Consider the following 14197-nt stretch of genomic DNA (forward strand, 5'->3'; position numbering starts at 1 on the left):
TTGATGTAGAAGAGACATGAAGAAGAGGGGACACATGTTGATGTAGAAGAGACATGAAGAAGAGGGGACACATGTGACTTGAAGAGGGGACATGTTGATGTAGAAGAGACATAAAGAAGAGGGGGACACATGTTGATGTAGAAGAGACATGAAGAAGAGGGGACACATGTTGATGTAGAAGAGACATGAAGAAGAGGGGACACATGTTTGATGTAGAAGAGACATGAAGAAGAGGGGACACATGTTGATGTAGAAGAGGACATGAAGAAGAGGGGACACATGTTGATGTAGAAGAGACATGAAGAAGAGGGACACATGTTGATGTAGAAGAGACATGGAGAAGAGGGGACACATGTTGATGTAGAAGAGACATGAAGAAGAGGGGACACATGTTGATGTAGAAGAGACACGAAGAAGAGGGGACACATGTTGATGTAGAAGAGACGTGAAGAAGTGGATTTTGCATAATAGGTGACCTTTAAGTTGTTTTTTAGCTCAGGCTTCATCCTAAACCCAAGTCTCATGAGAATTGAGAAAGTAATTTTTACATAAGCCTCCTGACAATCTGATAAACAAAGCCAAAAAAATGAACCGAAACACAACCTCTTTGGCATTTGAGTGAATTTACTCGAGTATTTAAGTCCAATTTTGAGGTATTGGTACTTAACCTGAGTATTTCCATTTTAGTTGACTACACTTCAGAAGCCAGTATTGTACTTTTCACCCACTACATTTACCTGACAGCTTTTCACAGAAAACTAAATCTAAATCCACTAATAAATAAACATTGATAGGTTAAGTTATATAGCTGCAGGATATAAAGTCATTAAAAGGAGCTCAACGTTTACCAGCTGTGATGAATGCATTATTAATCATATTCCAGTTATTTCATATACATGATTCTGAAATGCACAGCTGGAAACACGACTGATTGAATCTCCAGACGACATCTAACAGAACATCACACGCTGACAAAACACTGCAAAATGTAACGTGACAAAAGCTACCATTTTCAACTTGTCTCAAAACACACTTGGCAAAAGGATTTCCCCACAGTTCAGGTGTGTGGTGGGGGGGGGGGGGGGGGGGCAATGGGGAGAATATGAATCAGCTGTGTGCACATAATTCCTGCCTTTACATTGAATTATGGTCAAACATTATCGTGCATTAATACACTGCTTCGTTCAACACTTGATTCTAATTGGTCAATTCGGACATTCCAGAGGTTGTTAGTTCTTAATTTTTAACTTAATTAAAAGACTGTTGCTAAGGAGAACAGACCGTTGCTAAGGGGGATCAAGGGAATATGTGCAGAAGAAGACAAACACTAAAGGGAACAGCTAAAGAAAATGTGGAACAGACCTTTTTTTCATAGTGGAAGCAAAACGATTACAATTATTTTGTAATCAATATTTTGAGTGAAGTATTTAGTAATAATTGATAATATGCAATAGGGTTACAAATAAACAGAGGGAATACCATTATGAAAAAAGGTAAAAAACATTAAAATACTCGATTACAGAGGCAGAAATGGATGGGATCCTCAGGTTAACGCCCCTATTTTATACTTTTATACTTTTATGGTCACATGTGTAAGTCCTGCAGAATGTGAAGCTGCTGCTGCCAACATGCATGTAGAGTCATGGGAAACTCACTCTGCCTTCCTCAAGTGAAAGCAACTTCTCTCCACACATCTCTCCTTCTTACAACGGATCTGAAACATCCGAGGAGGAATCCAGACAGATTATCAACACCAACATACTACTTCTTCCATGCTTTAGGTGTCAGACATCCTTATGGTCTCTCTTAGTAGCAACAGCCTCTCTAAGCAAGGCAAGGCTATTTATATAGCACATTTCAACACAAGGCAATTCAAAGTGTTTTACAAAAATGAAAGACATTAATAGCATTTAAGAAACATATTATGAAATGATATCTAGAAACACTCATTTAAAAGCAATGATACATGAATCACAGTTACAGTGCAGTGTGAGATACACACATCTAAACGAACCCCCCTTTGGAAAATCATAATCTGACCCCATGGTACCTTTTAGTTTTCGCCGAAACTATTCCTCTTTTTTATTTTTAAATGCAGATAGTTAAGTTTACCTTGTCTTTCTAGGACTTTTTTGGTATCCTCCGTGAACCAGGGTCTTAAAACCAAAACGGAACACGTAGGGGACTTTAACCCCAATAATGACTTTAACTACCTTTGGCAACCTACAAGGCAATTCAAAGTGCTTTACAAAAATGAAAGAAATTAAGAAAATGGCATTATAAAGCAAAGATAATAAAAGTTACAGTGCAGTTTAAGATATGAATAGTTCAATTAAAAGCAGCGACAAAAAGAAAAGTATTTAGTCTGGATTTAAAAGTAGTCAGAGTTGCAGCGGACCTGCAGGTTTCTGGGAGTTTGTTCCAGATATTTGGAGCATAATAACTGAACGCTGCTTCTCCATGTTTAGTTCTGACTCTGGGGACAGAAAGCTGACCAAGTCCCTGAAGACCTGAGAGATCTGGATGGTTCATCATTTAGCAGGAGGTCAGAAATGTATTTTGGGCCTAAACCATTCAGTGCTTTATAAACCAGCAGCAGTATTAGAAATCTATTCTTTGACACACAGGAAGCCAGTGTAAAGACTTCAGAACAGGAGTGATCCACTTTCTTAGTGTTAGTGAGGACTCGAGCAGCAGCGTTCTGAATCAGCTGCAGCTTCCTAATAGATGTTTTAGTGAGACCTGTGAAGACACCATTGCAGTAGTCGAGTCACTGAAGATAAAAGCATGGACAAGTTTTTCCAAATCCTGCTGTGACATTAGTCTTTTAATCCTAGATATATTCTTTAGGTGATAGTAGGCTGATTTAGTAACTGTTTTAATGTGACTGTTGAAACTCAGGTCAGAGTCCATGACTACACCTAGATTTCTGGCTTTATCTGTTGTTTTGAACATTGCAGACTGAAGCTCAGCGCTAACTTTTATACGTTCTGACTTGGCTCCAAAAACCATTACCTCAGTTTTATCTTTGTTTAATTGGAGAAAGTTCTGACACATCCAGTCATTGATTTGTTCAATGCACTTACTCAGTGTTTGAATTGGAGCATAGTCTCCTGGTGAAATTGTTACGTACATTTGTGTGTCATCTGCATAGCTATGGTAACTTATTTTGTTGTTTTTCATTATCTGAGCCAGTGGTAGCATGTAGACGTTAAAGAGAAGAGGCCCCAAGATGGAGCCTTGAGGAACCCCACATGTCATATTTGTCAACTCAGATGTGTATTTACCTATAGAAACAAAGTTGTTTCTGTCCTTTAAGTAGGATTCAACCAATTTAGAACTGTTTCCGAAAGTCCCACCCAGTTTTCCAGTCGGTCTAGTAATATGCTGTGGTCAACAGTGTCAAACGCAGCACTGAGATCTAATAATACTAACACTGAAGTTCTGCCACTGTCTGTGTTTAAGTGGATGTCATTGACGACCTTTACAAGAGCAGTCTCAGTGCTGTGGTTTGGACGAAAGCCTGACTGGAACACATCGAAACAGCTATTTAAATGCAAGAAGTTACTCAAATGTTGAAAAACAACTTTTTCAATGATTTTACCTAGAAATGGGAGGTTTGATATGGGCCTGTAATTATTCATTACTGAAGCATCTAGATTATTCTTTTTTAAGAGCGGTTTAATGACTGCAGTTTTCAGGGCCTGTGGAAAAATACCTGAGTGAAGAGATTTGTTTACTATATGAAGTAGATCTGAGGCCATGCAAGGCAAAACATCTTTGAAAAATCCTGTTGGAATAATATCAAGGCAGCAGGAGGAGGATTTCAGAAGTTGAATAATGTCCTCTAGGTTTTTATCATTAATCTGATGGAATTGTGTCATGATGTCTGAATTGATGTTAAGTGGAGATAGGGACAACACATTTGCTGTTCCTGATGCAGAGGCACTGACTGCTTGTCTGATTTTCTGAATGTTGTCAGTGAAGAAGGCAAAATCATTGCACGCCCTGGTGGATAGAAATTCAGAGGCTACTGACACTGGGGGGTTAGTTAGTCTGTCGACGGTAGCAAACAAGGCACGTGCGTTGTTTTTGTTTTTGGTAATGATGTCAGAGAAGAACGATTGTCGTGCGTTTTTCAATTCCAAATTATAAAGGCCAAGTCTCTCTTTATAGATTTCAAAGTGAACCTGGAGATTTGTTTTTCGCCACCTGCGTTCAGCTTTTCGACATTCTCTTTTTTCTGTTTTCACGCTCATGGCCTTTCTCCATGGAGATATTTTCTTCCCAGTCACTTCCTTTACCTTAGTTGGAGCAATGGCATCTATAACATTTTTAATTTGTGAATTAAAATGATCTACTAGCTCATTTTCTGAGATACTTTTTCCCGGAAAAATTCTGAGTAAACATTTCCCTAGTGTTTTCAGTTAAATATCGCTTTGCGGTTACCTCTTTTTGAACATTTTGTGAACAGAAATAGAGCTCTCAAAGAAAACACAGGAATGATCAGAGAGTGCAACATCAGTCACCACAACCTTAGAGATATTCAGACCCTTTGAGATAATTAAGTCCAGAGTGTGCCCCTTATTGTGCGTGGGCTCCGTCACATGCTGAGTCAGTCCATAGCTATCAAGAACACAAAACAGTTCTTTAGCCCCTCTGTCCTGGGGTTGTCAACATGGATGTTAAAATCACCAACAATGACTAGACGGTCAAAGTCAATACACACTATAGACAGCAGTTCAGTAAAGTCATCAAAAAAGCTTGCACAGTATTTGGGGGGTATATAGATATTTAGGAACAGAGCTCGAGAGGAGCATTTCAGCCGAAGGGCCACATATTCAAAAGAATCAAAGTTTCCATACGATGTCTTCCTGCATTGAATGGAATCATTGAACAGAATAGCAACTCCACCCCCTTTCTTATGCATTCTTTCCTGACTCATAAAACTAAAGTTGGGAGGGGTTGATTCGATAAGAACAGCTGCACTGTTATTTTGTTCAATCCATGTTTCCGTTAAAACATAAAATCGAGATTGTGCTCAGTGATAAAATCATTGATTAAAAATGTTTTTCCTGCCAAAGACCTGACATTTAATAAAGCTAGTTTAAGTTTGTTAAACACACTATCAGTCATGTTTTTTGTAACAAGCTGTGGCTGACATGGAATCACTGCTAAATTAGATAAACTCACACAAACGTTGAGCGCTTGCAGTTTCTATGATTCACCGCTCTTAATCTATCACCTATCAACACAGATATCGGCAAAGCTACTGGCAGGCAGGGCCCCGACATGTCCTGGAAAGAGTTGAGAGTGCCATACGCCCTTGAGCCTGGACCCAGCACATATCAGTAAGAGTTTGCTGTGTTTTGTACACACACATTCTTATCAGGCTTCGGTGACCGCAGATGGTGTCTTGAAGGTTGTTTTTGTTGTCACTTTGAGTCACTCTTTCGACACTTTGTGGTCCATTTGTGGAGTTTTTTGTCAATATGCATCACTTCTTAATCAATGAAGTTCTATATGCAGTGTTTGTCTTTAATTTTGTGACCCTTCATAGTCACTTTTGGTCGTCTTGTTATTAAATGCCAGGCCGCAATTGTTTATATCTTAAGTAGTAGCCTCTAAAGGTAGTAGTTTTTGAGTCATTTTGAGTCACCCTTTCACTTTCTGGTCACTTTATAGTCATTTTGCATTTTCTTCACCATTTTGTATCTATTTGAAGTCATTTTTCATCTCTCTGTGTCGTCAGTTTGTGGCTATTTTTATTTTGCGTCACTTTGCACTCTTTCGCCTATCCATGCGGGGTTTGTTTTGTCATTTTACATCCTTTTGTAATCGATTACAGCCTCTTTTGGTCATTGTGTGAACCTGTGTCACTTAGAGGTCTCGCGTCAGGCTCCCTCTATTATTTCCTCTTTGGAAGACATGCTTTGTCTTTTCTGCGTTTGATTTATCTGATGACACCCTCCGACAAAAAGTAACATGGTGAAAGGGTGGGGGGGGGGATGCAGGGGTCTCGCACTGACACCGAGATGGATGCCACACGCTTTTGTTTTAGTGAAATACACCGAGATGCTGGCTCTGCAGAGGCAGAAGTCGGAGGCCAAGGGGAACAGCTTGTTCACTTGTTCCGTTTGGATAAGCAAACCATGGCACTGTCAGGACTTCAGGGGCTTGAGCTGTTGATATAACCCCCCCATGCTCTGTTGAAAATCAGCATCACATCAAATGCACTACTGCTACAATAAAAAACTCACATCAGGCTTCAAATGACCTCCTTCTTTGTCCTCCTCTCTCTGGCTCCACAGCAGTAGTTTATACACTACGTGCCAAAAATGTCAATAAAAGCGCCTTAATCTGCCATGCAATCTGCAGCAGCACCTGCTTATGGAAACACAAAACGCCCCTGCAGTCTATCTCCGCAGCAGCAATGTTTCCTTCCTATTTAAAAAAGAAAGCTCCACTACTACAGTCGGAAACCCCGCGGGTCAAAGCGCAATTACGCATTCGGACAGGCGCACTGTGTTTGTGGAAATGACTTCCGGCGCTTTCTTTTCTTCTGGGTGTTGATACAAATCAGCAGGCAATGTATTACTGAACAATACATAGAGGGTGGATTGTGAAACACACTTTGATTTTATCTTGGCATAAAGGAAATATTACTTTACATTTTTGATTGAGACATTTCTTTAATTAGGCAGTTAAATTGTGTGTATTTAAGATTCTTAAAAAGGAGGATGCTTGATAGATATATGATCAATTCTCTGACAAAATAGAAAAGGTGGGTTTAATAATTAATTTGAATATGTGTAATGTGTTTAGGCCTGCAGTATATTGAATTAGCATGGCCCTTTTGCAATTTACTCTATTTAGAGCATTTTAAATAATACCTAGAGAGGTCGTTTTTCGAAATACAATTATGATCAATTAGATTAGATTTCAATGTTAAAAAAAATATCTCTTTTAAATATCAAGAAATTACTTTTTACTATTCAGGCCGTGGGGTTTCAGATGGAGGCCTTATTTTTTCTCTTTGCTTCAAAAGGGATTTATTAGCCACAGACAAATTAATAAAACCCTAATTCGAGTTTATATCACCTCCTAATAATCCGTGTTTACAGCACAAACATGTATGTAGAATAAAATCAAGTTTTCAGCGACCCAATTTCATTCCCAGTAAGAAATAATTACTACAAAATTCACATTTTCGAGTAACACTTGTGCGTAATTGTCGTGCGTAATGGCAGGAAAATGATTGTGCGTAATTACAACGAGTTTTTTTTTACATGGATCATAAAATATATAAACAATCAAAAGCAGATTTCAGAGCTGAAATAAATCCACAGTAAAGGACAAAAAAAAGAAGCAGATTCCTTACCGACACACTCGTTGGCTTCACGGGCCGTTGCGCGTTGCCAGGGCCGGTCGTAGTGGAAGGGTTTGCACCTGTCGCACTCCGGGCCCGCGGTGTGATGCTTGCACTCACACACCAGGTTCCCCTCGCGGTCTTTCACGCATTTCGACGCGTGCCCGTTGCACTTGCACCTGCCCCCGACCTGCAGGTCAGACACCGCGTAAAAGTAGGAGTCTCTCGCCAGCTCCGAGTCGTCCTCGTTCTCGTCTCCAAACGTGTGCAGCCGGCTGAAGATCACCTTGATGTCGGTGGCCGTCACCCAGTCCTGCAGCACGGGGGGAATTATCGAAGTCGTGCGCAGAGGGTCTCCCATCCAGGGTGCTGAAGGCGATGAGCCCCCCCGTCAGAGGGTGCATGTCGGTGTGGGAGTCCGTGCAGATGGCCTCCTGCTCGTTCTGCTTGGTGATCGCTGCTTTATTCTGCCGGTTGTACATCTTCTTGCACTGAGTGGAGTAATACTGAAACGGCACCCAGGACTTCCCGTAGTCCATGGACTTGTAGATGGCCATGGACTCGGGTCTGGGTGAGCAGAACTGCAGGCTCACATAGGTCACCTCGAACTTCTTCCCCAGGGATAAAGTGAGGGTGAGATTCTGCGGGAACTGCACGTAGTTCTCGGACTGCCAGCAGGTGAGGTTGTGGGGGTTGTTGAGGTCCGTTAAGTACGCAGGAGGGTGAGATTTCTTGGGGTCTCCGGCGTCGCAGGTGTGACAGTCCCGAGTCCTCTCCTCCTCCTTCTCGGTCACCACACAGTACCTGGCGGCCGGGGTCCCGCAGGTGCTGGACACGCGTACGTCCTTTCCAAACGCGGAGTTCACGAAGTCCGGGATGCACCTCCGAGGGTTCCCGTTCTCATCGTAGCACGGATCCGGGGGGGACGACTGAGCCGCGAACATGCTGAGCCCATACCCTCCAGAGACCCCCTCTGTGAGCGACCCCACCGTCACCAAGGTGAGCCAAACCTCCAAAACACTTTGCATTGTAATCCGTGCACCGATGCGCTGAAATAGAGCCAAATGGACAGAATTAAGAAGTACTTTTAATAACATTCTGATGATGTGATAAGGATGTAATAATAAAACATGTACAACATTTTCCTACGAGGCAAAGAAACCCACCTCCAAAGAAAACCGATCAGCCTCAAAGTGCTAGAATTTGGAGACCAACCTATTTCGTTTTACGCACCAAACAATCCTGCTATAGTTTAAAAAAAATCAGAGTTAACAACTCCGGAATTACTTATAATAACAAGAATTCTGATCTGAAATGGACGCAAATCGTGTAAAAAATATTCCTACGAGGCACAGAAACCCACCTCCAAATAAAACCGATCAGCCTCAAAGTGAACTCCTAGAATTTGGAGACAGACCTATCCCGTTTTACGCACCAAACACTCCTGCTTTAGTCCTTTCCCCCCTCTTCTTTGAGATCCCTAAATATAAATGACATATGGCAGGAGCCCAGCTGCTGTCCTCTCACTCTCACCTCTGCCCACCTCTATCTCCCTCTGTCCCATTCCCTCTCTGTTATAAAAGGAGAAAGGGGTCCGCTCCCTCTCAGAGGAGAAAAGCAGCAGTGCCATCTTGTGGTGGATTATTGACACTGCATGTTCCAAAAAGCCGTTTTCTAATATTTTCTCAAATAGGTTAATTACGACTTTCCTCGTTTCCGGTAGGGGCATTGCTGTTGTGTGTTTGATTAATAAAATCAATTATTCGGAAAAACAAGATGCATTATGGGTAAATATATAATCATCCGGCTGTCCCGGTCGCTTGTGAGTGCAACCAAGAATTGACCGATCAGCGTCTACGTAGGCGGGCTATACTCTGCGGACGCCGCGAGCGAGAGATTCACTTTTTCCCAACACCACGAAAGTAAGTACATCATCCTTTAACCTCACCTGTAAACAATGAATGTCCGGGGGGGGACAGTGAAGGGAAGTTACAATGCAGTTAACACCACCTTATATTATGAAAGACTTGTACTTGAGTAGGCAGGCCTGTTTCCATTGTAAGGTACTTTAATACACTATAATTGAGAGGAAATTATTAAATAGTTAGTATGAAGGTCGAGTTTTTCATACAAAATATAGGTTATATACATTTCGATTTATTTATTACTTTTAAATGCATAATATGCATTTGTTTTTATTCATCTTTAACTTGTATTGTATGTTGTCATCAGTTTTTCTCTGAATCAATATGTCATCTTTTACAGCTTGTTTATTAAATATTTGTTATAAATTACATATTTCTCAGTTTTTTTAAATATGACTATTTTCTTATTCTCTAGATGGAACCACGCTTTCGAAAACGGGACGGTATTCTCAACTTGACAGACACTTTGGAAGCAACAAAGGTCAAGAAGTTCTACGCACAAACTGGCTCCAGTGTGAAGGGAGGGCACCGCCAAAAAGAAGACCAGCTTTCCACCCCAAGGTGATGACTGAGACCACCATCCAGCTCCCAGAGGTGAATGTTGGAACTGTCACACAATGGTGAGTAAATAAGCATATACTGCAAGACATGTATACTTACTCTGTAATACTTACCCAATCAAATGATTTACTGTTCAAAATAATCCTAACTCTTTTTCATTACAAATATTCAATTTTGTTCATTAATATTGATTGTTTCATGTTTCCGCAGGCTCAGCAGGCGCGGCAGGTCTCAGGGAGAGCAGGTCCTGAAGCAGGGTATCCCCGCTCCTGACGCTCCCATGGCAGGACCTGAGAAGCTTCTTGTGGCAAAGCAGAAAGGGACATCTCTGACTCCTGGCAGTCTGGCTGAGCCTCACACCTTTGTTCTACCAGCACACACTGCAGGTGAGGCAAAGCTCCAGCACAGATCCCAACCAGTGGCCATCTCACAGGTCCCCCCCACCACCTCCATGCTATGCTCTTCCCTTCCTTGCACCGACTCCACCCTTCTCAACACCATACATACCATCTGTGCAGCTTCCTCAAGAGCCTGGACCTTCACAGGTTGTGCCTGGAAGCTCTCAGATTATGCTTCTTAACATGCCATCAGCTGCTCAGGCGCTAACATCCGGTCAGAGTAACGTGCCGTACACCACACAGCAGAACAGGGAAAGACAAGAGGAGAGGGAGCAATCTGGATCAGGCAAAAGAAAGTCAAAAAGACAGACGCCATCATTTGCAAAAAGTGCAACAAAGACAGGAAGCCACCAGCCCACTTACAGTACTTTGGCAATTGGTTCTGTCAAGAATCAGAGAGCCGGTCCTATGAGGACTGGAGGCTGTGCTGGAGCAAAGAGGGTATGGGACAAAAAGAGAGGGGATGCACCTTAAAGGACCTCATGTTGTGAGCCGGTGGGTCATTTTGTTATTTATTTGACACTTTATTTCTTTACATTTGATGGTACTGTTTAGTTAGTTATGTTATATGGTACACTTGTATTATTATTGTTTATATTAGTATTACAATGTTGTTGTGACCTCATAGCACGTATAAAACAGTTTTGGATGTTTCTGTGTTTTTAACTTCTTTTAAATATTTGATATTTATTTTGCAACTTTTTCACTTTAATATATTTTGCACTGTTTGTTTTGTTATTAGTATTTATTTTACACTTTACTATACATATTATTACTGTTGTTTTAAATATATAAATACATATAAAACAAGTATGGATGTTTCTGTTTTGAATATTTCATCATCATATTTCACTTTCATTATTGTTATATTTACTTAATACTTTGTTCTTAAGTTTTAATACATTTATTAAAAGTTGTAATTATAATAATAAATGCACAACATAACAATAATCCACATACATATTTGGCATAGTACTTATATTCTAAGTACTATTCTATATGAAGTACATCTATAGAAGTACTGTACAATGATGTACTTCCTTGCATGCTCCTTAATACTTCACTACATTTCAGAGGCAAAGATTTGACTCTGAACCTCAGATTTAAAACATGAGTTACTTTGAAGATTTACATTCTGTTACAAAGTACAATCATATAAACAGACAATGAATCACGATATGATTATGGTGAAGAACTGAAAATGATGCATTGATTTTATTCACAACCTACCCAAAACTTTGGTAAAATAATAAATAAGCTCCACCTTTACATTTATGCATGATCTGACATACAAGGGATTGAGCGGGATTCGAAGCCGCGCTCGCAGGGTGTATTTCGGCTACTTCACGGTTATCAAACATAGACTAACGCTGTATGTCTTGCTCCCTCTCAGAGGAGTGGGAGACTGTTCTCTGCGAAGAGAAAGGCAGCAGCGCCATCTTGTGGTGGACTATTGACTATTGACTATTGACACTGCATGTTCCAAAAAGCCGTTTTCTAATGTGTTCTCAAAGAGGTTCATACATGACTTTCCTAGTTTCCGGTAGGGATGTTGGTATTGTGTGTTTAATTAATTAAAAAAAATATTTTGAAAAACAAAATGCATTATGGGTAAATATATAATCATCCGGCTCTGTGGCGCAATGGATAGCGCATTGGACTTCTAGGTTTGTGAAGGCATTCAAAGGCTGTGGGTTCGAGTCCCACCAGAGTCGATCTTTATGGGTAAATATAGCGCAGTTTTCTACAACCGGTAAATCAGTCAATGTGAACCTGTTGATGATTTTGTGTTCTTTAGTATCTGGTTAAACAGGTAAAAAGTGTTATGTGAATGATGTTTAACAATATGACAATACTAATATTTTTATTTATTTACTTATTTGTTTTTGTTACTAATTTATGAACAAATATACATTTTTGATTTTATTATACATTTAAAAATATGGATGTGTTATGTAAGTATGTATGTGCAGCTAGGCGGTCATTATGGGGGAAAGAACAGACGCGAAGCTGCGTTTTTGCGGAGCTTTTTGATTACAGATTTGAAAACATCGCTGCTTGCTTTAAAAGTAGCACAATTCATGATGTCAAACCTTGGAAAGTATCTAGATATCCCTGCCCTAATGCCAAAGGAACTGGAATCTGAATATGTGTTGCCGTCTGATGTCTATGTCTGGACCGTTGCGTAAAAAGGAGGGTTTCTGCACGACGCTGAAGTTGGCTTCCGATTCAGAGCATCCGATTCGGCAGTTAAGGGGAAAGTTAAGGGACATTTAATTTACAGCGCTGAGCGAACAATCCTCCGTGTATGAACCTCTTAAATCGCTGCATAGCCGATTTATCTGGACCGGATTATCCCAGAGAATCTAAAGATTATTTATAACCCAGTTTCAGATTTGTGAAACCTTTATTCTATTTGTGAAAATACAAAAAAGGGAGATTTCAATGCTTTTTTCACATGTAGACCACATTAGACCAGGTCCTGATCTGAAACCACTAGACCTAGACTCATCAAATCTGGACTGGATTATCCCAGAGTCTAAAGATTCTTTATAACACAGTTTGAGATTTGTGAAACCTTAATTCTATTTGTGAAAAGAAGGCATAAAGGCTTGCCCTGCTGGGAGGTTCACTCTCTGAGTCTGATCCTGGCCTGCTGCAGCGACCTCAGCCTTCCACCTGTGCTTGTATTTTCACAAATAGAATAAAGGTTTCACAAATCTGAAACTGGGTTATAAAGAATCTTTAGACCCTCTGGGATAATCCAGTCCAGATAAATCGGCTATGCAGCTATTTAAGAGGTTCAAACACGGAGGATTGTTCGCTCAGCGCTGTAAATTAAATGTCCCTCAATTTTCCCCTTAACTGCCGAATCGGATGCTCTGAATCGGAAGCCAACTTCAGCGTCGTGGTTAACGACCCGTGGCTTCTCCGCTGTTTTCTTGTCCCTCTTGTCTTGTCGGTTCGAAACACATCAGTATGTGTATACAGTTACATCGACCGAACTTCTTTCTGCAGATTTGAGCGTCCTTAACAACGGTCAATAAATCCTTGACAGCGGTCTGTCTGCTCTGGACTGTATATACAGTCTATGGTTTTGGATTAACAACGTGTCACGTGTTCTGAATTGACCAATCAGAAACGAGTATTCAACTAAACCATGTAATAATTATTTTTTAATAGAGGTTTCAAATCAAATCTTATTTCAATCATCAGTGACATGTATGCAGCGTCTCACAAACACAGTGACATCATGTATTACACTTTTTAGTAAGACACATAGGTCAAATATATGGAAGATTCAAGTATTTAATTCATTGTTTTTGCCAAATAATTATTGCCTAAATAACACCATTTCATTATTTGTATAACAGTAAGTTTCTCCAGTATAAAATCCGATTGGCAATTTATTTAGAAATAAAACAGATGTTCTACCTTCATGTTAATTTATGCAAACACAACTTTGTCAATTTATTTAAACAGTAGCAAGTAGATTAAAAGCTTTAAACCAAGCTGTGATCTCACTGGATCGTAAGGAAAAGAGGTTTTGAACATTTTGTCCTGTAAAAAGAAATTGCATTTAACAGCAGCTCATCACAAAGATCCTAACTGGGGAAATGCATTCAGACCCCAGGTTAGTGAGGAGCAACCTTCATTTTAATTGATGATAATACTTTTCTATTTTTACTTCAGCAACATTTTGAATGCAGGACTTTTACTGTAACAGAGTATTCGACACTATTACTACTACTTTTACTCAAGTACAAGATCTGAGTACTTCTACTTTTACTCAAGTACAATACCTGAGTACTTATACTTTTACTCAAGAACAAGATCTGAGTACTTCTACTTTTACTCAAGTACAAGATCTGAGTACTTCTACTTTTACTCAAGTACAAGACCTGAGTACTTCTCCTTTTACTCAAGTACTAGATCTGAGTACT

At 40.1% G+C, this 14197-nt stretch overlaps 1 protein-coding gene and 1 non-coding gene across 2 annotated transcripts in view; one reads left to right on the forward strand and one right to left on the reverse strand.

Annotated features, from left to right (window-relative positions):
- Positions 1-8902, reverse strand: part of ntn1b (netrin 1b) — a 110007-nt gene extending 101105 nt beyond the window's left edge. The window contains 3 exon segments of the mRNA XM_034222679.1: positions 7382-7694; positions 7696-8418; positions 8733-8902. Coding sequence (XP_034078570.1) covers positions 7382-7694; positions 7696-8397 — 1015 coding nt within the window. The 5' untranslated portion in view covers positions 8398-8418; positions 8733-8902.
- Positions 8903-11882: 2980 nt separating this feature from the next.
- trnar-ucu lies at positions 11883-11968 on the forward strand. Its single transcript is given in 2 exon segments — positions 11883-11919; positions 11933-11968. It is a non-coding gene; the product is annotated as a tRNA-Arg (tRNA).
- Positions 11969-14197: the final 2229 nt, after the last annotated feature.

The sequence above is a fragment of the Gymnodraco acuticeps genome, unplaced genomic scaffold, assembly GCF_902827175.1.
Source record: "Gymnodraco acuticeps unplaced genomic scaffold, fGymAcu1.1, whole genome shotgun sequence".
Taxonomy (NCBI): Eukaryota; Metazoa; Chordata; class Actinopteri; order Perciformes; family Bathydraconidae; genus Gymnodraco; species Gymnodraco acuticeps.